This window comes from Scyliorhinus canicula, chromosome 11, assembly GCF_902713615.1.
Source record: "Scyliorhinus canicula chromosome 11, sScyCan1.1, whole genome shotgun sequence".
In the NCBI taxonomy this organism is placed as follows: domain Eukaryota; kingdom Metazoa; phylum Chordata; class Chondrichthyes; order Carcharhiniformes; family Scyliorhinidae; genus Scyliorhinus; species Scyliorhinus canicula.
The window spans coordinates 123,779,236-123,803,818 of NC_052156.1; the positions used below are offsets into that span (position 1 = coordinate 123,779,236).

Genomic DNA, 24,583 nt, shown 5'->3' on the forward strand with positions numbered 1-24,583 from the left:
ACTCAGGCGTGTCTTCCCCCTGCACTACGCCACCTGAAGTCAAAATGAGAAATCATAGTTAACCAGCTTTTGGTAGGGTTATCCAGATTCTTTCATTTGAATTTAGTTTATGTGCATATGACTTTCAAAAGGGATTTGGATAAGTGCCTGAGGAGGAGAAATCCTAAGGGCTACAGGGAAAGGATGAGGAGTGGGACTAATTGAGTTGCTGTTGCAGTGAGTCAGAATGGACACAACGGGACAAATGGCAGTCTTCTGTTCTGTAAACATTCTACGGTTGTGACTCAGTAGAACCTCATTAATAGGTGGTAATGTTGTGTCCCTGCAGGTCGCTGATGCAAAAATTAAAGCAGATGAGGCTAAACTAAATGCACAAAAGGTACTCCTAAAAACCAATACAACAAAAGAAAAAGTTGACAAGAGCAATGAAGACCTAAGGAATCTTATCAAGCAAATCAGGGAATTTCTCACACGTAAGGATTGAGATTAAACGTTATTTAAGGTGTTATCTTGCATTTATCTCTGCATATTTGTTTGTTGTGGTGAGGAAGAATCCACATGATCATACTAATTTTGAGTTATGATTCAAAATTTGCCATTGCTGAAGACTAAGATAATCTCTACTGACCTTTCTGTGATGGCTGTTAATACAGTTCTGATTTGCAGATGAAAGATGACTATAGAATGCATTTGTTTCTTCAAGTTCATTTCTATGGGTTTTCCTCTGCGAGAGATTAATGCTTTACATCTAAATGCTATTTTTGCTCCCGTCTTTCGGGATTTTTATGCTTCATCGTGAGTGTTGATTGGTCACCTAGTAATTATTGCAGTGTTACCATACTTAGTCAAGGAAAAAGAAAATTGGGCTTTCACTTGGCTTGGTGCCTTTTCAATCTAGTTTATGTTGCAGTTCACTTAAGGTTTGCCTTCCATGTGCAACCTGGAAGTGTAATATTTACTTTCGGAGATATGGCAGTAAATTGTTCATCTTTTTATTTAAGCAAAAAGCTTGCACTGAGCCTACCATGTGTTATTTAAGCTAAGCATAAATGTGTTCACTCCATCAAAGTAGTTGTCCTCCACCTTGTGACAACTTTACCTTGTGCAGTTTGTCTGTATGGAAACTTTTGTGCCCATTAATATCTGTTGGGTTTTGCGCTGCTCCAAGTGATATCTGTTCAGCACTGAACTAGATTCAGTTGTTCCCAGTACATGCGCTCTGTGATTCTTTCTAAACTCCAACTATTCTCTTTAAAACCTTTATTTATTTGCAATGAGATTTTTCCTGAATTAATATTCTGTTTCCTCACTACTTTGCTTGTTGCACACTCTGAAAGCATCTTGAGGAAGATCGAAACAAAACGTTCCAATGATTTGAGCTGATAGAAGTATAGATTGATTTACTTAATTGAGGAAGAATAACAAATGGCAAATCTGTCTTCCTGTGCCCTTGTCAAACAAACTTCAGAATAGAGGAATATATTTTTCCCCACTTGCTGCTATTTTAGTTGGCTTGCCAATGAACTACGTATGTATCGCGTAACCTTTGCGTACCCCATTCCAAACTGAGTCTAGCAACTAATACTTGGAGCTGGACTAGTTTGAATGGTTCTGTTGTGGGCTCACTGTGTATATGGTGCAGTGGAATTTAGCACTTTCTGTTGTTAAATCAACAGTGAAACTTTGATTTACTTGCCGTTTGTAGTTCTTGAAGTGAAATGTACTGCTCTCATGGCAATATTACCCAAAAAGTGGCATGTAGCCAAGTTAACTCAGTAATTTATTGATCAAGATTTTCCAATTCCTGTTCATGCTCTTGCAAAGTTATCCACTAAGTTCTCCTCCCCCCTCATTTGAAGACATTTTTAAAAATCCTACTTTCCTGATGGGAAGTTCTAAGTATTAACTAACCTTTGCATTAAGAAGACTAACCTCTTTTGTTCCTTTGGTAGTGATCTTAAATTTATGGCCACTATTTACTGGCTGGCCAGTTGCAAATGTTTCAAACTAAAAGCAATGATTTTGAACAAGTTCAAAGCACCATTGTCAATAGAGGCTGTATCGGAGCAGTTGAGAGGGGCTCTATATCTTGGTAGTACCACCAGAGTCTTAGAGATCTACAGCACAGAAAAGGCCCTTTGGCCCATCGCATTTGCGCCAGTCATAAACAGCCACCAAAGTATTCTAATCCCATTTCTAGCACTTGGTCCATAGCCTTGCATGCCTTGGCATTGCAAGTGCACATCTAACCAGGGTAGCATAATGGTTATCACTGTTGCTTCTCTGCGCCAGGGACCCGAGTTTGATTCCCGGCTTGGGTCACTGTCTGTGCGTAGTCTGCATGTTCTCCCCATGTCTGCATGCGTGTCCTCCGGGTGCTCCGGTTTCCTCCCACAAGTCCTGAAAGACGTGCTTGTTAGGTGAATTGGACATTCTGAATTCTCCCTTGGTGTACCCGAACAGACACCGGGGTGTGATTCCTAGGGGATTTTCACGGTAACTTCATTGCAGTGTTAATGTAAGCCTACTTGTGACACTAATAAAAGATTATTAAAATATGCTTAAATGTTATGAGAGTCTTTACCTCAAACACCCTTTCAGGCAGTGAGTTCCAGACTTCCACAACCCTCTAGGTGAAAAAGCGTTTCCTCGCGTCACCTCTAAACCCCTTACCTTAAATCTATGCCACTTGGTCATTGATCCCTCCACCAAGGGGAAAAGATCCTTCAGGTCTACTCTATCTATGCCCATCATTATTTTATACATCTCAATAATGTCCCTCTTCAGTTTCCTCTGCTCCAAGGAAACAACCCCAGTCTATCCAATCTCTCTTCATAGCTGAAACTCTCCAGCCCAGGCAACATCCTGGTTAATCTCCACTGCACGCTTTCCAGTGCTATCATATTCCTCCTATAATATAAATTCCATGCTCTAGCTGTGACCTAACCAATGTTTTATACTGTTCCAGCATAACCTCCTTGCTATTAAACTCTATGCCTCGTCTAATAAAGGCAAATATACCATACGCTTTCTTTTTGTTTTTTAAATTTAGTGTACCCAATTCATTTTTTTCCAATTAAGGGGCAATTTAGAGTGTTCAATCCACCTACCTTGCACATCTTTGGGTTGTGGGGGCGCAACCCACACAAACACAGGGAGAATGAGCAAACTCCAGACGGATAGTGACCCAGAGCCGGGATCGAACCTGGGACCTCTGGGCCATGAGGCAACAGGGTTAACCCACTGCGCCACCGTGCTGCCCCTACCATATGCTTTCTTAACCAGTGTATTCACCTGCTTTGCTACCTTAAGGGAATGGTGTACATGCGCACCAAGATTTCTCTGATCCCCAGTGCTTCCCAGGGTCCTGCCATTTATCGTAATTCCCTTGCCGTGTTTGTCCTGCCCAAGAGCATCACCTCACACTTAACTGGATTGAATTCCATTTGCCACTGATCACCCCATATAACCAGCTCCTGTAATCTCAGGCTATCCTCCTCACTATTTACCACCCCACCAATTTTCATATCATCTGCGAACTTGCTGATCAACCCTCCTACATTCAAGTCTAAATCACTTGTGTAAACCACAAGCAGCAAGAGCCCCAACATTGATCCCGCACAGGCTTCCAGTCAGAAAATCATCCCTTGGCCATCACCCTCTGCTTCCTGCCACTCAGCCAATTCTGGGTCGCATTCGCCAAATTTCCTTGGATCCCATGGACTCTTAGCAGTCTCCCTTGTGGGGCCTTCTCTGATGACCATCGAAAAGCAGCTTTTATCTGCTTTAGCCTCATGAAAGCTCCTCCTAATTTTGAAGATAACTTTTCAGAATGTTTTGCCAACTTCTCTGTTCCAGTGAGGCTGTATCTTTTTTTAAAATAATTCCTCATAATTAAAGCCATTCGTCTTTGTTAGCATCCTAGTAAATCCTATAATTCTCATAGCAATAACCATTATTCCTAAAGGATACATAAAATGGGACATCGTATTCTAACTGCCGTCTAATTATTTGTATCGGTTAGCATTACCTCTAATTCAATAGCTGATGATCTGATGGCCATTCTAATTAGCCTCCCATTGACCAACTTGTATGATAATATGGAACATAATGAGTCATTTTGAAAAGATTTTTTTTCTCTCATTCATAATTAAGCTTCCTGGGTTGAGAGGTTTTTAATTCCAATTGTTGATGCCTCAAGCTGAAAGCAGTGCCTTTGAACAAGTTAAAATGACTGCAGTGCCATTGGCAATGGCGGTTCTTTCAGAGCAGGAGAGAGAAGCTTTCTATACTGGTGCTACTTTAGAAAGTTACCACCCACCGCGTTCTGCATTTTAGAAGCATATTCAAGACAAGTCATCCAGACTCAAAATGTTAGCTCCCTTCTCTCTCCACTAATGCTGTCAGTCCTGCTGTGATTGTCCAGCATTTTCTGTTTTTGTTTCGGATTCCAGCATCCGCAGTAATTTTTTAAATTCAAGACAGTGATGCTGTTTTTTCTCATAAAGGCACTTTGTAGACAAATGGTCCATTTGGAACATTCTCTCCAAAATAAAGACCGAAATGCAGACCTACCGGATGACATAATGGAACTGGTTTCATTTAGGCTTTTCACCCAAGAACTCTAGCTCCACCTTCCTTGTTCCAAGTACAATCATTTCAGTGATGCAGGCTTTCATTCAGTGTAAAAAAATCTCATCCAGTTTAACAACCACATTCTGTTTGATTGTATAACTCTAGTGCTGGTTGCTTGGAAGAACCAGTCAGATAAAGTATAGTGTTTTGGTATTTCCTCATTGATATCATAAGCAACCATTAGTACATTTGTCCTTTTTCAAAAGGTACGTGTGAAAATTAGGTTTCTAAATTGATTAGATTTTACAACTTGCTTACATTTTTCTTGTGGCTGTGTTTTGCATTCCGTTTTATTTTTATCCAAGATTTATTTGATCCAAAAACCTAACAGACTTGTTTTGCTCCTGCTGCAGAGGATGGTGCTGACCTGGAGAGTATCGAGGCAGTTGCCAACGAAGTCTTGAAGTTAGAAATGCCAACCACTCCTCAGCAACTTCAGGATCTGACCAATGACATTCGTGCCCGGGTAGAAAGTCTGTCAGATGTAGAAGTAATCTTAAACCAGAGTGCAGCAGACATTGAGCGGGCTGAAGCACTGCTGGATGAGGCCAGGAAATCCAGGTGTGTCACAAAGTCTCCTCTTGTTAAAACTACCAGCTATATGCGCCAAATACAATTTCAGCTAAATCATTTGCTACTAGTTCATCATTTGAGATAAACAACTTCTCCTCTCATTTTAATAGCATGTATTAGCCATGATAGTTCAGTAAGTATTGGAATATTAATTTCAGAATTATTACTTTTTAATCCTTCAATATTGATATTTTTCTCCTTTTTGTCCCTCAGTATCCAGATTCAGTTTCTGCCACCTATAATTAAAAACAAGTGATAGGATATTCTGGCATCTGTATTATTTTAATAGAATTCAAATTACTTAGACTTAATCTGCTCCAATTAAAATATGAGGGTCGAGACGGATTGTATTAACGCAACAACTTCTGTGTTACAGAATTCATGCAACAGAAGTTAAAGATGCAGCTGATCGTGTGAAGGAGGCCTTGGATGAAGCTGAAAAGGCACAAAATGCAGCAGCAAAGGCCATCAAACAAGCTAATGAAGACATTGAGGGAACGCAAGACCTGCTGACCTCAGTATGTCACTAATTAGATTATATTGAAAGACTTCAGTTTCAAGGAGTGTTAGAATAGTGGGGAGTTCAGATGTTAATCTATTCAATCAAATCTCCCTCCGTTCTTTTCCAGTCTTCAAAATATTCACCCTTCAACTTAATGCATTAGCACTGGGACCACAGGCCTGTACCCAGTCAGTTTATAAATATTTATTCTTCCAATTCTCCCTGCATAGCAATAATATAACTAATTTCTAGACCAGGGAAACTCTTAATGTTGGCTTTGCATGTGCTCCATTTGTTTGCTCGTTTTCTTTCTTATGTCAGCTTTTAACCTGTAGCTGTGAAATTAAATCCCCCCCCCGCCCCAAAAAACAAAGATGTTGGTGCTAATTTATAAGAACTAAATCTAGCATATTTTTATTGATTCTTCCATGCCGAAAATCAGAGTACCACTGTCGTACTGTTTTATTGACTTGTACAGAATCTGGTACTTGAACATAGATTTCCATACTTTAGGTGTGAGCTTAAATCAAACATCCTCAGCTTTTTATGTGATGGGTTCCCCAGCAGAGCCATACCTCGACTGATGTTTCTCTACGTGCGCTTCATAGCAACAGATTACAGGACAGAGTGATCCGAAATAAAAACCCATTGCAGCACACTCGTTCAAGGTATCTGCAATGCCGCAGCTGAACAAACAAACTTGCCACAGACCAGGAGCCTGAGATTTTCATGGTCTGTGCAAGCACCAAACAAGACATTGCATTTATCTGTCAAGCTCCAGAAGAATTTAGGAACCTATCTTTCAACAAACAGCCGGCTAAAAATTTTTTATCAGTTAGCAATGTTTCAAAGATAGCTACAGATTAGAAACTTGAAACTATTTCACTTATTTTCTGTTCAGGGTCTCTTCTAAAATTGCAATTCGTGTTTGACAAAATTCAATTGTAATTGTCAACCAGCGCTGATGCCTCCTTCTGATACTTGTGAATTTATTGCTGACCCCCAGAGCACTAAAGCATTAGGGTGCTAATGTTATATGCAGAGCAGCTTTGAACTGCTCTGTGCAGGTTTAAGTTTCCTGATTAAATGCCAGCATTTCACCCATTGCCTACAGCTGTACCGCCACTTATATCAACAAAATAGTCCATGCTCAGTCTAAGTCACTGCAACCCCTGTGATTAGATCAAAGAACTGGGGCAAAGTTAACTATTACAGACTCCTAAGTGCATATTTGTTTGACAGAGAATGCACAACATAATCTGTTTCAGCTAAAGTGGTCTTTTATCTCTTTCTCTCTCTCTCTCTCATTCTAGGTTTTAGCATGAGTCTTTGTCTGTTTCAGTAATCCAGCCGTTTTCATCAACTGACAGTCTGTTTGTTTAAACTTGTTATCTAAGTGAAACAATAAAGCAAATGCAATAACAGTAAAGAAAGTAGCAGCCTTAATCTAGCGATCACAAAATTGAGAAGTGTGTGTGTGCGCAGGTATATTGGAAAATTTAATTTACTGCTTTCCAATGCCATGCAACTTTGAGTACATGGGCAATTGCAGTTGGGCAGGTTTTTGTACCATTTAAACTGGTTAATGACAGGAAAATTGGTGATTTATTATTTCACAATGTGGGGGTCACCAGCTGGGTCAGCATTCATTGCCCATCCCTAATTTCCCTTGAGAAGGTAATGATGAGCTGCCTTCTTGAATCGCTGCGGTCCATCTGGTGTAGATACACCCACAGTGCTGCTCGGGAGAGAGTTCCAAGAGTTTGATCCAGCAGCAGTGAAGGAACAGCGATTATTTCCAAGTCACAGTAATATGTGGGTTGGAGGGGAACTTACAGATCCTATGTATCTGCTGCCCTTGTCCTTCTAGGTGGTCGAGGCCACAGGTTTGGAACGTGTTGTCAGAGGAGTCTTTGTGATCAGTTAACAGTGTTGGCAGTGAATGCAGACAAGTTTATATCCAGACTCAAATCTGTATCATAGAACATAGAACAGTACAGCACAGAACAGGCCCTTCGGCCCTCAATGTTGTGCCGAGCCATGATCACCCTACTCAAACCCACGTATCCACCCTATACCCGTAACCCAACAAACTCCCCCTTAACCCTACTTTTATTAGGACACTACGGGCAATTTAGCATGATCCTTTCAGTGCTGTTGATGTCTTTGCATTTACCTGAATGTTCCTACTTAATTTCCCACAGCTTTATCCATTCTAACTTTCATGCCAACATGTTCCTTTCATGAACATGCAGATGGCTAAATTTAAAAAAATATATAAATTTAGAGTACCCAATTCATTTTTTCCAATTAAGGGGCAATTTAGCATGGCCAATCCACCTAGCCTGCACATCTTTGGGTTGCGTGGACGAAACCCACACAAACACGGGGAGAATGTGCAAACTCCACACGGACAATGACCCAGAGCCGGGATTGAACCTGGGACCTCGGCACCGTGAGGCAGCAGTGCTAACCCACTGTGCCACCGTGCTGCCCCTAAATGTGTTTCTTGTTTGCAATATTCAGATGAGTGAGAAAATTAGGATATAGAATGGGCAAATCAGTACAATTCCTACTTTCAAACCTGGATGGGTAAAGATTTTGGTCTAAAATATAGTCTACAACTGTAAATGAAAATGGGTCTTTCTTGTGTTGAACTGTTACCTTGTAAGTTGTTGAATACCTACATTTGTCAAATATAAACTGTATTACTTTGCTTACCTTTCCTATTATAAATCTTGGCTTTTCAAATAAAATTTTAGATTGAATCAGAGACGGTAGCATCAGAGCAAAGCCTCAACAATGCTACTGAACGCTTAGCACAGATTGAAAAGGATATTGATGAATTAAAACAGAAGACGGCAGACAACACAAACACAGCTGAAACCATTGGGGACACTGCAGATAAAGTAAAGCAGGCTGCAGATGAGGCCAAACAGGTAGGTATTTTTCAATCATTTTGGGGTAAATTTATAATTCAGTTTACCTTTTCTCAATTTTAAAGTTGAATATTTCACCCTCCGGGGTAAACAATCGCAGTTTATTCAAGCTGCCTTGGGTAGGTATTAATTTTGGTTAATCCTTTCTGCATTACCTTCAGCGCCAGGACATTGGTACTGGTTTAGTGGTAGCAACAACCCTTGTCAGAAGAATCAAAATTCAAGTCCAACTCTTAACTTGAGTGCGTTAATCAAGGTTGATGACGCAGCGCAGTATTGATAGGAATGCTGCACTGTTGGACATGCAGTCCTTCAAATGAGGCATTAAACTCAAACCATGTCAGCCCCTCGGGTGGACATAAAAGATACCAGTGCTCTATTCAAAGAGAAGCGTGCGAGTTCTCTGAATCGACATCATCCAAGTATGTTTGATCGGGTAGCTACTCTTTGTGGGACCTTGCTGTGAGAGAATTGCCTGTTTCTTTACATTACAGCAGTGACTGCAATTGGACATCCAAAGATTATGAATGGTGCTATATAAATGCGTTATTTTTATTTTACGGACTCCTCTTTCAGGAAGCCTTCTAATACTTTACACAAAACCAATAGTAAGTTCACCATCCTTTAATTTCCTGTGTCTTGCCCAGTGCTCCTTTTTTAATATATTAGCTCTGTGTCAGATAGTTTCCACTAATCTCATTTTAACACTTCCTTAAGGCAGAGAAAAGGATGTGACCTTTACAATGCCCTTCTCTGTCTGTATCCTCATATGAAGATCATTCCATCCTCTCATTAGATTTTCCTTTAAATCCCTCGGGCTGTCAGTGACTGACTTATCCAAAATGTGTGTTTCCTTTGTACTCCTATCCTCTGCAGAAGCTTAGTTTCTGAGTTTGCTCATGTCGCTATGCCAGCACGGATAATGTAATTTTCCTGGTGGTCATGGATGAAATAGGGTGGGAGGAGATTCATGGAACATCAATGCCAGGCATAGAACATAGATCAGTTCAGCCAAATGGCACCCTTCTGTTAGACATATGTAAATTTAATCACTAAATCTGGCATGTTGCTCTAATAAACTATTAACGTCTCATGGTGTGCACAGACTGCCCATTCATTAGGAGATGTTCATTATCTTACTGTGTTTTTTTTTTAAACCTAAGGTACTCGATACTATCCTGAAAGAAAAGTACACGATTGTGGAAGACACCATTGTAAAAAAATCTGATGCAGCTTCTGATGCTCGAAAGAAAGCAAAGTTATTGCAGATTGAAGCTGAATCGTTGTTATCAGATGCAAGTCGGAAACTTGAGTTATTAAAGAGTAAGTATTACACAATGTAACAGGTAGTGATTACACGATTCAATGGTTAGAACAATAATAAAAATGCTGAAGCAAAAGGATTGATATCGGAGCCTTAAATTTAACCACTTCGTTACTCAAAATTCCTAAAGCCTTTTAAAATAAATTTAGTGTGTTCGATTCTTTTTCTTCCCCAATTAAGGGGCAATTTAGCATGGCCAATTCACCTACCCCGCACATCTTTTTTGGGTTGTGGGGGTGAGGCCCACGCAAACATTTTAAAAAATAAATGTTTTTTATTGGGTTTTTGAACAAGGTATAATTACCGTTATGTACACAGAATAAGAAACATAATATAATATATATATATATATATACACATCTAGAAGAGAAGAGCACACCCCAACATACCAAGGAGAAGGGAATGGTACATAGTAAAAAAAAAATACAATAAAATATGAAATAGAATAACTGGTAGGGTATTGTGCACCAGCTCGACAGCAGCAGCTCTGTACACCTGGCAAAATGATTTACATCACGTAAGTAGGCGACTATTTGCAGGGGGGGGGGATTGGGGAGGCAAATATACATTTGGGTGCTGGGGAGATAATTACAGTGTGCGATACTTGGCTGTGTTTCGTGTTGTTGTCGCCTGCTTCTCCTGGACGGATCTCGCTGCCGTCCCGCGCTCGCCTCCGCTTCTGCTGCTCCACCCGTCCTCCGTCTTTATTTTCCTCGTCCCCCGCTCCTGGAGATGTCATGCACGATTTGGTATCCCGTGCCTTCCTTCCGGCTCCAGTTTCCCTGCCCCCCCCCCCCCCCCGCCCCGCTGGTTCTCCTCTCTTGTCTCCCCTCCCCTCCCCGGTTCGCCATTCTTTCCTCAAGTTTTGCCGTCGTCCTCCCTCCCTCCCGGTCTATCTCTCCCTTTCATGCCTTGGCTACCTTCCCCTGATTCTTGACTACTTTCCCCTGATTCTTGGATACCTGGCTATTCTTCCTCTTGTTCGTTGGCCACAAACAGGTCCAGGAACAGTCGCGTGAACGGCTCCCACGTTCTGTGGAAGCCGTCGTCTGACCCTCGGATGGCGAATTTGATTTTCTCCATTTGGAGAGATTCCGAGAGGTCGGACAGCCAGTCTGCAGCTCTGGGTGGTGCTGCTGACCACCAGCCAAACAGGATTCTACGGCGGGCAATCAGGGACGCAAAGACAAGGACGTCCGCCCTCCTCCCCAGGAATAGATCTGGCTGGTCCGAGACCCCGAAGACCGCCACTTTCGGGCATGGCTCCACCCTCACCCCACCACTTTGGACATTGCCTCAAAGAAGGCTGTCCAGTACTCCACAAGTCTGGGGCAAGACCAGAACATGTGGGCGTGGTTGGCCGGGCCTACTTGGCACCGTTCACATCTATCCTCCACCTCCGGGAAGAACCTACTCGTACGGGTTCTTGTTAAGTGGGCTCTATGTACCACTTTTAGCTGCGTCAGGCTGAGCCTTGCGCACGTGGCGGTGGAGTTGACCCTATGCAGTGCTTCACTCCAGAGTCCCCACCCTATCTCAATCCCCAGGTCCTTCTCCCATTTCTTTCTTGTTGCGTCCAGTAAGGTGTCGGCCCTTTCTGTCAGTCGGTCATACATGTCACTACAGTTTCCCTTGTCTAGTATGCTTGCGTCCAGTAGTTCTTCCAGTAATGTCTGTCCTGGTGGTTGTGGGTATGTCCTTGTCTCCTTTCGTAGGAAGTTTTAAGCTGCAGATACCTTAGCTCGTTCCCCCTGGCTAGTTGAAATTTCTCTGGCAGTTCGTCCATTGTTGCGATCCTGCCGTCCGTGTATAGGTCCCTGACTGTCAGTGTCCCTCCGTCCTGCCCCCACCTTTTGAAGGTGGCGTCAGTCAGTGCTGGTGTGAACCTATGGTTGTTGCAGATGGGAGCTTTGTCCGACATTTTGGTCAGACCAAATTGCTGCCGCAGTTGGTTCCAGGATTGGAGGGTGGCTATCACCACCGGGCTGCTGGAGTGTTTTTTGGGTGGGGATGGGAGTGCCGCCGTGGCGAGGGCCCGGAGGGAGGTCCCCACGCAAGAGGCCTCCTCCGCCCGCACCCACTCGGCCTCTGGCTCCTTGATCCATCCCCTTACTCGCTCGGCTGTCGCCGCCCAGTAGTAGAATTGTAGGTTTGGGAGGGCTAGCCCTCCCCTGGATTTTGTTTTTTGTAGGACCTTCTTTGGGATGCGAGCATTTTTATCTTCCCCCCCATACGAACGCCATGATTAGTTTGTCCAGCGCTTTGAAAAAGGCCTTGGGGATGTAGATCGGAATGTATCTAAACAGGAAGAGGAACCTGGGCAGTACATTCATTTTGATCGTCTTGGTCGTACACTCGCCATGGGAGCATTGTATAGGAGCTTTACCTTGGAGGTGAACCCTGTTCCCAGCCCGAACCGCTCCAGTACCTCTGAGGTATTTCCATTCGACTCTGTCGAAGGACTTTTCTGCGTCTAGGGAGACAACCACCTCTTGTGTTCTCTCCCCGGAGGGGGTCATTATCACGTTCAGCAGGTGCCTGATGTTCGAGGTAAGCTGTCTACCTTTGTCGAAGCCCGTCTGGTCCTCTGTGACCACCTCAGGTACACAGTCTTCTAGCCTTTTGACTAGGATTTTGGCCAGTATTTTGGCGTCTGCGTTCAGCAGAGAGATGGGTCTGTATGACCCACATTCCGTTGGGTCTTTGTCTTTCTTAGGTATCAGCGAGATTGAGGCCTGTGCTAACGTGGGTGGCAGTGTGCCCCTAGCTAGCGAGTTTGTGAACATCTCCCGCAGGTGCGGGGCCAGCGCTGTCGCAAATTTTTTGTAGAAGTCCGCCGGGAATCCGTCTGGTCCCGGCGCCTTCCCCGCCTGCATGGAGCTAATGCTGTCCATGATCTCTCCCAGTGCTAGTGGCGCTTCCAGGTCCCATTTTCTGCCCTCTCCCACGACTGGAATGTCCAGTCCATCAAGGAACCGTTTCATCCCAGACTCCCCCCATGGGGGCTCTGAGGTGTACAGCTCTCGGCAGAAGGCCTTGAAGGTTTTGTTAATCTTTTCTGGTTCTGTTTCCAACATGCCTCTGGTACCTCTGATTTGTGCAATTTCTCTGGTGGCTGCCTGCTTTCTCAGCTGGTGTGCCAACAGGCGGCTGGCTTTGTCTCCGTGTCCCGCGTGCCTGGCGGAGTTGGTGCACTGCTTTCCTGGTGGAGAGCAGGTCAAAGTTCCATTGTAGCTCTTTCCTCTCCGCCAGGAGCTCTACGGTAGGGTCCTCGGAGTATTTACGGTGTACCTCTAGTATGGAGTCGACCAGCTGCTGCCTAGCCACCCTTTCCTCCCTTTCTCTTTGCGCTTTGAAAGCGATGATTTCCCCTCTTAGTACGGCCTTTAGCGCTTCCCAGAACGTGGAGGGTGAGACCTCCCCGTTCTGGTTGTTCTCCGTGTACTCTGCTATGGCCCGCGCTATCCTTTCGCTGAAGGCCTTGTCCGCTAGTAAGGCACCGTCCAACCTCCATGTGGGGCGTTGGGCCCTGCCCGTCTCCAGCCTCACGTCCATGTAATGTGGAGCATGGTCTGATATCACAATTGTGGAGTATTCCACTTTGTCTATCCCTGGAAGCACCGTTTTTCCCACCACAAAAGTCAATTCTGGTGTATACGTTGTGTACTGGGGAGAAGAAGGAGAATTCCTTCTCCCCCTGGTGGGCAAACCTCCAGGGGTCCACTGCTCCCTAAAGTGACTGAGTTCCCTTGCCATGCTTGAGGTTTTCCCCGTTTTGGGGTTTGATCTGTCTGTCCTTGGATCCTGTACACAGTTGAAGTCCCCCCCCCACCCCATGATTAGTCGATGTGTCACTATGTCCGGGATTTCTGCCCTTGTCTTTTTGATGAAACTCGTGTCGTCCCAGTTGGGCGCGTACACGTTGACTAATACCACCGGTGCCCCATCCAGGGCCCCGCTGACCATGACGTACCGTCCCCCCGGGTCCGTAACCGTCTTTGTCGCCATAAACATCGTCCTCTTGCCGATCAATATCGCCACCCCCCTGGCCCTTGTCCCATAGCAGGAATGGTAGGTTTTTCCCACCAGCCCTTTCTTACCCGCAGTCTGTCCTGCTCTCTCAGGTGTGTCTCTTGGAGGAAGATTATGTTGGCCCTCATATTTCTTAGGTGGGTGAGGACTCTGTATCTCTTCACTGGGCCGTTAAGTCTCCTTACGTTCCAGGTGACTATCCTGGTGGGGGGCTTCTGCCCCGTCGCTCCTGTGGGATTAACTATACTTATCTAGGGCAGCATGGTGGCCTAGTGGTTAGCACAACCGCCTCACGGCGCAGAGGTCCCAGGTTCGATCCCGGCTCTGGGTCACTGTCCGTGTGGAGTTTGCACATTCTCCCTGTGTCTGCGTGGGTTTCGCCCCCACAACCCAAAAAATGTGCAGAGTAGGTGGATTGGCCACGCTAAATTGCCCCTTAATTGGAAAAAATAATTGGGTAATCTAAAATTTTTAAAAAAAACTAATCTGGTGGACTCGCTCCTGCCCTCCGGGGTTTCCCTTTGTTAGGGGGCCGTCCAGGATGGCCGCTGTCGCTGCTCTCTCCATGCGGTCGGGTCTCTGTGCTCCGGGGTTTCCCCTTGTCCCGGTGGCACCCGCCATGGCCGTCCACTGTGTGTCTGCCACGCGGGTAGTCCCCTGCACTCCGGGGCCTCCCTTCACCCAAAGACCGTACTGGGTGGGTGCTTACAGCGGTTCCTTGTTTCGAGCCCTTGGTTGTGGCTCTTTGTAGCCCTGTTCCTTTTCTAGCCTCTTTTGTCCCTCCTTCCCTGCAACCCCCTCCCCGGTCTCTCGCTCCCTGTGTACCCCCCGCCCACGGTCTCTCCCTTTTCCCTCCTCCCCTGTATAACCCTCCTTTGCCCCTCTTTCTCCTGTTCCTGTCCCCGTTTGCTCTCCCGACTCTGATGGGTGTTCCCCCCCATCCCCTGCCTGGCGCCTTCCCCCCTGTTGGGGGTGCGCTGCGGCCTTGCTTTGTTGCGTGCCCCCGGCGCTAGCTTTCCTGCTAGTAAGATGGCCCCCCTCTTGGGGGTTACTGTCTCGCTTCTCCCCTGCCTGGCCTCTGCGGTTTTCTGCCCGCTCATCCCCCATCCTACCCTGCACCCCTCTCGCTTGCTCTCCCTTCTCCATTGCTCTTGTTTCCTCGTGCAGGGGCCTGGCCTCCCACCTGGTGCGGTCCCTCGGGCAGTGGTTTGCGGCCCACGCAAACATGGGGAGAATGTGCAAACTCCCAGGGCCTGGGTCCTCAGTGCCGTGATGCAGCAGTGCCAACTACTGCGCCACCGCGCTACCCCGGAAATCCCTAAAGTTAAATGTACTGTTTTTAAATTTAGAGTACCCAATTACTTTTTTTTTTACCATTATGGGGCAAGTTAGCATGGCCAATCCACCTAACCTGCACATCTTGCTGGTGCGGGGGTGAAACCCACGCAGACACGGGTAGAATGTGCAAACTCCACACGGACAATGACCGAGGGCTGGGATTCGAACCCGGGTCCTAGGCGCCATAGGCAGCAGTGCTAAGCATTGCGCCTCCGTGCTGCCTGGTGGTGGATAATTAACTAACTGGAGGAGGAGGCTCCACAAATATATCCCCATTCTCCATGCTGGGGAGCCTAGAACAAAAGAGAAGGGCTAAAGCACTTGCGACCATCTTCAACTAGAGGAGCTGAGTGGATGATCCGATCTTGGCCTCCTAAGGTCCCCAGCATCACAGGTGCAGCCCATTTGATTCACTCCATGTGATATCAAGAAGTGGCTGAAGGCAGTGAACACTGCAAAGGCTATGGGTCCTGTAAACATTCCACTAATAGTACTGCAGTCTTGTGCTGCAGAACTAAGTGTCCTTAGCCAAGCTGTTCCAGACTAAATGCAAACTGACATCTACCTAATATATTGGAAAACTGCCCAAGTATATCCTGTCTAGAGAAAGGGCCAACCTGACCTGGCCAAATACTGTTCACCAGCCTAGTCTCGATCATTAGTAAAGTGATGGACGAAGTCATCGACAGTGCTATCAAGCAGCATTTACTGAACAATATTCTGCTCAGACCAGGGCCACTCAGCTCCTGACCTCCTTACAGCCTTGGTCCAAACATGGACAAAGAGCAGAACCCGAGACGTGAGGAGTGACTGACCGTGACATGGAGGTCGCATTTGAACATGTGTGGCAGCAAGAAGCTCAAGCAAATCAGAAGTTGATGGGAATTGGGGAAAGTTTTCCACAGTTTGGAGTCATACCTATCACATCGGGTGGCACAGTGGTTTGCACTACTGCCTCACAGCACCGGGGATTCCGGCCTTGGTTGACTGTACGAAGTTTGCACGTCTGAGTGGGTTTCCTCCGGGTTCTCCGGTTTTCTCCCTTTGTCACCAAGATGGGCAGGTTAGGTTGGGTTATAGAGTTTCGGGGATGGGGCAGGGGTGTGGGCCTAAGTAGGGTGCTCTTTGGGAGGATCGGTGCATACTCGATGGGTCAAATGGCCTCCAGAAACCACAACTATCTTAGAATCCGTAAATCCTTACAGTGCAGGAGGTTAATCAGAACATTGCTTCAGGAGTTCCTCGGGGTGTTGTCCTTCCGCAGCAATGACATTCCCTCTTTCACAAGGTCATAAGTAAGGATGTTTGCTGCTGATAGTACGATGCTCACCATTGACAACTCCTCAGATCCTGAAGCCAATGTCTGGAAATATTCCCATCTCGGGTGACTGTGTGGCATTTGCACGTTCTTCCCGTGTCTGTGGAAGTTTCCTCCCACAGTCCAAAGATGCACAGGTTAGATGGATTGGCCCTTAGTGTCCAATGGTTAGATGGGGTTACGGGTAGGATGGGGTAGTGGGCATTGGTAGGGTGCATTGGTAGGGTGCACTTTCGGAGGGTTGATGCCGAATGGCTTCTTTCCACCTGTAGGGATTCTATGAACATTTACACTTTTGTGTCATGCATGTTACTTGCCACGTATCAACTGAAGTACCACGCAATGACTGTCCCAAACCAGGGGAGAATTGACATTCAATGGCATTAACATCACTGAATCCCTCACTATCAATATCCTGAGGATTACCATTGACCAGAAAGTGAACTGAACCAACTATTTCAACTCTGTGGCTACAAGATCAGATCAGAGGCTGGGAATTCTTCAGTGAGTAACTTATCTCCTGTCTCCCAAAGCCTGTCTACCATCTGCAAGGCACAGTCATGAGCATGATGGAATGCTCTCCCCTTGTCTGGATGAGTGCATCTCCAACAACTCGAGAAGCTTGACACCATCTAGGACAAAGCAGCCTGCTTGATTGGCACCTTAGATATCCAGTCCTACCACGGTTGAAGGATAGTGGTAGCTGAGCCTACCATCTACAGGATGCACTGCAGCAACTCACCAAGGCTCAACAGTACCGTCCAAGCTTGTGACCTCCACCACCCAAGAACAAGAGCTGTAGATGCATGGGAACACCACCACAGTCCTGAATTAGAACGATATCAATGTTGCTGGGTCAAAATCCTGACCTCCCTTCCAAACAACAGTGTTCCGCCTGCAGCAGTTCAAGAAGGCAGCACACCACAAATCTTTTCAAGGGCAATTGAAAATCAATATATTTACTTTTAATTCATTGATGGGATGTGGACATCTCGGGCTAGGCCAGCATTTATTGTCCATCCCAATTGCCCTTCAGAAGATAGTGGTGAGTTGCCGCCTTGAATCGCTGCAGTCCCTGAGATGCAGGTACACCCACAGTGCTGTTAGGGAATTCCAGGATTTTCACCCAGTGACAGTGAAGGAACGGCGATCTATTTCCAAGTTGGAGTGGTGTGACTTGGAGGGAAACCTCCAGGTGATGGGTCTGCTGCTCTTGTCCTTCTAGTTGATAGTGGTCGTGGGGTTGGAAGGTGCTGGACTAGCCCACATCCCATGAAAGAATACAAATAAATAGTTACATCAGTACTCTAGTTTAATCAAGTTAATATAATCTTTTATTATTGTCACAAGTAGGCTTACATTAATACTGCAATGAAGTTACTGTGAAAATCCCCTAGTCGCCACACTATGGTGCCTGTTCGGGTACACTGAGGGAGAATTCAGAATGTCAAAAACATCTAATAAGCACGTCCTTCAGGACTTGTGGGAGAAAACGGAGCACCCGGAGGAAACCCACACAGACATTGGGAGAATGTGCATACTCCGCATAGACAGTGACCCAAGCCGGGAATCGAACCTGGGTCCCTGGCGCTGTGAAACAACAGTGCTAACCACTGTGCTACCGTGCCACTCCTGTGTTTTTCATCTGAAGGAAATCCTGTCCTAATGTACAAGCACCTGACTTTCTAGCTTAAAGACAAATGGTGAAAAGATGTGAATCAGCTCAGCAACGTGTCCATTCATGTGCCAGCAAAATATTTTTCTACCTGAATGCTTGCAGTGTCAAATTTAATGTTTCAGTTTGAACAAAACTAGAAGCTTTGTAAAGTAAACTGCAGCAAATAAAAATAGTGAAGGACTATAGTCAACAGCAATTGATGGAAAACATCAACTTTTCTGAAAGATGAAATGAAGTTGATTACAACTCTCCAAAGATTAAATCTAGCGGGATTAAATAATTAAAGCAAAAGGTGAAATTGAGAGCACTATTGCATATTTAAGTTGGAATCTAAATGCACAACAAGCAAAAGAAAACAAGTTGATCAGTGAATTTGAGCTTCAATCATGGATGGACGCAGCAGCGGCAATCGTACTAGAATATCTCTTAAAACTAATTGATACAAAGCATTGTAAAGCAGGAATGACGTGACGACTAACCTAACTTCTGCATTCATATTTAATTGCCCAAGAATTACAAACTACCCTTGTCTTTTCTGCAGAACTGGAAAGAAGTTACGATGCCAACCAGAAAGCTCTGGAGGAAAAAGCACAAAAGTTAATAAAGCTGGAAGAAGATGTACGTTCATTACTGCAGACAATTAGCCAGAAAGTTGCTATCTATAGCACTTGTTTATAATGAGAATCATTTCACTGACACCTATACTCTTCAAGGTGCCTTAGTGTCAGTGCCCAATATTCTACTTATTAAAAGCTGAAGAACAATCATTGCAAAGCCTAGTTTTTAAAAAGAAAACTTGCAAATGTATTGAACCATTGTTTTAAAAGGGTGCATATTCTACTTTTATGCACTTTGTATGTTTCAGCCATAAAATGCAATCTACAACCATCAGTATTTTTTTGTATTATTGATCAGTAAACTTTGTCTCTAAAATGAAGTAAAAGGTCTCCTGGAAAATGTAGCAAACTTTTGTAGCCAGTATTTAATACATTTCTTGCAATCAAACTATTCATGATATGGATGTAGTAAACATTGAGCAATAAATCCTTTTATAAAAAAAAAACACATCTTGGTCTGTAGAAACTGCACCGAATCACCGGATGTTTGCATATACCAATGGAGGAAATGCTTTTGTGGCATTAAGTTTTCTGAAATCATCTTGACGGCGAAAATTAATATACCAAAAGGAGGATGGGAAATGTATTTATGTGACTTCAGCCACCGCCCCTCCCTCCAGCACAGTGGTGGGTTGAACGTGGCTTTGAAATGAAACTCGTGCTCCACAAATGGTCCCAAATGGCTGTTTTAGCCAACTCAATAAGAGTCACCAAGCGAAGGTCCCAGACCATGAATATATTTTTTTTAATTTAGAGCACCCAATTCATTTTTGCCAATTAAGGGGCAATTTAGTGTGGCCAATCCACCTACCCTGCACATCTTTGGGTTGTGGGGATGAAACCCATGCAAACACTGGGAGAATGTGCAAACCCCACACAGACGGTGACCGAGAGCCAGGATCGAACCTGGGACCTCGGCGCTGTGAGGCAGCAGTGCTGACCACTGTGCCACCATGCTGCCCTCCAGCCAATGAACAGTGATGCATATCTTTGCACGTAATCCATCATTTGTTATATTTGGTAATGTATAATTAACGGGCAATTAGATGTTCCCTTGTCTGCTTTGCAAACAAGCTGAGGAAATATCACACTTTTAGCCTTTGAAGATTGAAGCTTTGTTGAGTTGACCGTGCAGTTCCAAATTAGGCAGCGACAGCAATCTGAGAGACAGCTAGAACTCGGCAGAAACGTTGCAGGATTATGCACACTGTAGAATCAATTGGTATTTAAAAAGGAAAGTCAACAATTCGAAATTCGATAATAAAATGGCAAAGTTGCTTCCATGGAGTAAACCAATGTTTTTCAAACTTTTTTTGCCCGGACCCATTTTTACCAACCGGCCATCCTTTGCGACCCTCGCTGGCCGACCTTTATGGCCCTCGCTGGCCGACCTTTGCGACCCTCGATGGCTGATCTTTGCGACTCACACCGGTCAACCTTCGCGACCCACCATTTTGACTTACCTTTAAAGTGACAGATGAGCCTGCTTGGGCCTCACGATTTCATTTGCTATGTTATTCAATGCTACATTTCTGATAATTGTCATAATATACACACAAGTATATGATGGTGCATAGACAGATATTGATTGACATACAGGATGACCAATGAACACACAGCAGCCAATCACCAGACAGGACACGGTCACTATAAAGCCAGAGGGCACTAGTTTTCCCACTCACTGGGGATGCAGCCTCTGAGACAGTCAGAGTCTGTGAGCAACAACTAGAACATCCACTATGTGGTAATAAGATAGTCTGGTCAGGTTAGCCTCAGATCTCCATTAACTCAGCATAGTGTCAACCCACAGTTAAAGTATGTTTAAGAGTTCAATAAAATAGAGTTGCATTTCTCAAACTGTTGGTCGCCTGTCTCTCTCACTGCTGTGGTAAACGCAGTCCTCGCAGACCCAGCTTACCCAACACATCATGGTACCAGTGAGTCATGTTAGAGTTTGACGGACCTACCTTGAGATCGTCTGCCTTCGACCAGCGATCAGCCATCCGGTAACATGGACAGTGTCCGCCCTCCCCCGCCACTCCATGTCGCCGGCAACCTCGGTGCCAACTGGAAGATCTTTAAGCAGAAGTTCCAGCTGTATCTCAATGCCACCGACCTTGAAGCCACATTGGATGCCAGAAAGATTGCTCTCTTCCTCTCTACAGCCGGGGACCACGCTATCCACATTTTTAACTCCCTCACCTTTGCTGAAGGTGAGGACAAGACCAAGTTCAAAACAGTCCTGCTGAAGTTCGACAGCCACTGTGACATCGAAGTCAACGAGAGCTTTGAACGCTATGTGTTCCAGCAGAGGCTTCAGGTAACGATGAACCTTTTCAGTCCTTAACCCATCTCCGTATCCTTGCCCAATCCTGCAACTACGGCTCCACTTCCGACTCCATGATCCGCGACCAGATCGTTTTCGGGGTCCACTCCGACCCCCTTTGCCAGCAGCTCCTTAAAGTGAAGCAGCTCACCCTCACCATCGCCATTGAGACCTGCGTCCTACATGAGCACGCTACTAACCGGTACTTCCATGTTAAGGTGGCAGAGACGGCGCGGTAAGGCCGTAAAACAGCTCCAGAGCCTGAGGGCAGCTATTTCGCACGCTTTTCCCGGGCTCCTGCACATAACGACCGAGGGGACGGCGAGGCAGAGGACCGAACTGCGCAGGTGCGCACATCGATCGCACCACGCATGTGCGGTGGCGCACGGAGCGTCCTGACGTCAGCAACTTGATGTGCAACAACTGTGGCTCCTCTCACTTAAAGCGGCAATGTCCCGCAAAATCTCGACGCTGTCTCCAGTATGGCAAGCTTGGCCACTACGCAACCCTGTGCAGATCTGCTCAACTGCCCACCACACATCGATCCCAGCAGCAGCGCAGGAACGTTCGGTCAGTACAGCAACACGTTGCAGACTCCGACATGGTTCCAGATCCCGACACCGAGGGCCTCACATTCCCATTCCGGGTGAGCATCATCACCAAGCATACGATGCTTTCCTCAAAAAAGGCTAAACCCCTCCCAGTGATGAGCATTGATCCAGACGACGAGTGGTGTGCCACCCTTACGGTCAACAAATCTCGCAAATGCTTCAGGCTGGACACCGGAGCTTCAGCTAACCTCATTTCGCAGTCTGACCTGGATACCATCCACGTCAAGCCGAACATTCTTCCATCGGCCTGCCAGCTTCTCGACTACAATGGCAATGCCGTTGCTGCCAGTGGCTCATGCCAGCTTGTGGTCTTGCATCGTTCTTTAAGAGCCAACCTGCGTTTTGAAATTGTAGGGTCCAACAAAGCTTCCTTGCTCGGTGCTCAGGCCTGCAAGATCCTGAATCTTGTGCAGCGGGTTCACTCCATGTCGCCCACTGAGGCATCAGCCTCGCCAAATGCAAACTTCCAAATCCAATTAAATGACATCATAGCACGATACCACAGCGTCTTCGAGGGTATGGGCACACTCCCCTACACATACAAGATTCTTCTGAAACTGAATGCCACACCTGTGGTTCATGCACCCCGTCGGGTGCCGGCACCCCTTAAGGACCGCCTCAAGCAGCAGCTGCAAGACCTCCAGGGCCAGGGCGTCATTTCTAAGGTCACGGAACCCACGGACTGGGTTAGCTCCATGGTTTGTGTCAAAAAACCATCAGGGGAACTGCGCATTTGTATCGACCCCAAAGATTTGAACCGTAACATCACGAGGGAACACTGCCCTATCCCTAAGCGCGAAGAGCTCACCAGCGAAATGGCTCACGCCAAGTTTTTCACGAAGCTGGATGCCTCCAAGGGGTTTTGGCAGATACAACTGGACGCATCCAGTCGAAAGCTCTGCACATTTAACACCCCATTTGGCCGGTATTGTTACAACCGGATGCCCTTTGGCATCATCTCCACCTCGGAGGTGTTCCACCGAATAATGGAGCAAATGATGGAGGGCATCGAGGGGGTGCGAGTGTACGTCGATGACATCATTGTCTGGTCCACGACTCCGCAAGGAACACATCGATCGCGTCAAGCGAGTGTTCCAGAGGATCCACGAGGATGGCCTCCGACTCAACAGAGCCAAATGCTCGTTCGGTCAAGCAGAAATAAAGTTCCTCGGCGACCATATTTCGCAGTTTGGTGTGCAGCCAGATGCAGATAAGGTGTCGGCGATCATTGCTATGAAGACACCGGAGGACAAGAAGGCGGTCCTCCGCTTCCTGGGGATGGTCAACTTCCTTGGGAAGTTTATCACCAACCTTGCATCTCACACCGCAGCTCTCCGCAATCTTGTAAAAAAAAACACCGACTTCCAGTGGCTCCCCACTCCATGAGCGAGAGTGGCGTGAGCTCAGGGCGAAACTCACCAAGGCCCCGGTACTGGTGTTTTTCGACCCTGCCAAGGAGATGAAGATCTCCACTGATGCGAGCCAGTCTGGCATTGGGGCAGTACTCCTCCAGCGGGACGAATCCTCCTCCTGGGCCCCAGTCGCATATGCATCTAGAGCCATGACACCTACTGAGCAGCGCTATGCTCACATCGAGAAAGAGTGCCTGGGCCTTCTCACGGGGATTGACAAATTCCATGATTACGTGTATGGACTCCCCAAGTTTACGGTCGAAATGGAACACAGGCCACTGGTTCGCATCATACAGAAGGACCTCAACGATATAACGCCACGCCTACAACGTATCCTCAAACACTGACGCTATGATTTCGACCTGGTCTACACCCCGGGCAAGGAGCTCATTGTGGCTGATGCACTCTCTCGCTCCATCACCACGCCGTGCGAGCAGGCGGACTTCGTCTGCCAGTTCGACGCCCATGTTGAGTTCTGCGCATCCAATTTTCCGGCCACTGACGAAAGGGTCGTACAGATTAGTCATGAAACGGCCATGCGCCATCTCACAGATGGTTGGCATAGGGGCCAGTGCCCACAGTTCTACAATATAAAAGATGATCTGCAGTGGTCGATGACATACTAACGAAACTGGACAGGATAGTAATACCATACTATGCGAGAGCCCGTCCACGGCCAACTCCACGAGGGTCACCTGGGGGTGGAAAAGTGTCACTGGCGAGCCCGAGAGGCAGTATATTTGCCTGGCATCAATCAGGACATCTCCAACACTGTCCTCAATTGCCCAACGTGCCAACGGTTCCAGCCGGCTCAGCCAAAAGAGACTTTGCAGCCGCATGAATTGGGGTCGTCCCCATGGACAAAGGTTGGCATTGATCTCTTTCATGCAAAAGGCCGGCACTACGTCCTCATTGTGGATTATTTTTCTAACTACCCCGAGGTGGCCAGACTGCATGACCTCACATCAGCAAGTCATCAGGGCGTGCAAAGAGACCTTTGCCCGTCATGGCATTCCACTCACGGTCATGACTGATAATGGCCCGTGCTTCTTCAGTCAGGAGTGGACGGATTTTGCCCGACGGTACAATTTCACGCACGTCACTTCGAGCCCCCAGTCATGAGAAAGCTGAAAACAACTGCTGTGTAAAGCGGCTGATTCGGGTTCAGATTTTAACCTGGCCCTGCTAGCCAACTGCTGGCCTGTCCCCAGCACAGCTGCTAATGAACCGCACACTACGGACGATGGTGCCAGCAATCCACATCCCGGACCTCGACAA

The 24,583-nt window shown here is 46.3% G+C and overlaps 1 protein-coding gene across 1 annotated transcript in view; it reads left to right on the forward strand.

The window, feature by feature from the left end:
• Window positions 1-19,402, forward strand: part of lamb1a (laminin, beta 1a) — a 122,989-nt gene extending 103,587 nt beyond the window's left edge. Inside the window, exons 28-33 of the mRNA XM_038811283.1 lie at window positions 329-473; window positions 4,989-5,196; window positions 5,585-5,726; window positions 8,473-8,649; window positions 9,813-9,972; window positions 18,881-19,402. Of these exons, the coding sequence (XP_038667211.1) occupies window positions 329-473; window positions 4,989-5,196; window positions 5,585-5,726; window positions 8,473-8,649; window positions 9,813-9,972; window positions 18,881-19,017 (969 nt within the window). The 3' untranslated portion in view covers window positions 19,018-19,402. The remainder of the gene's footprint in view (window positions 1-328; window positions 474-4,988; window positions 5,197-5,584; window positions 5,727-8,472; window positions 8,650-9,812; window positions 9,973-18,880) is intronic.
• Window positions 19,403-24,583: the final 5,181 nt, after the last annotated feature.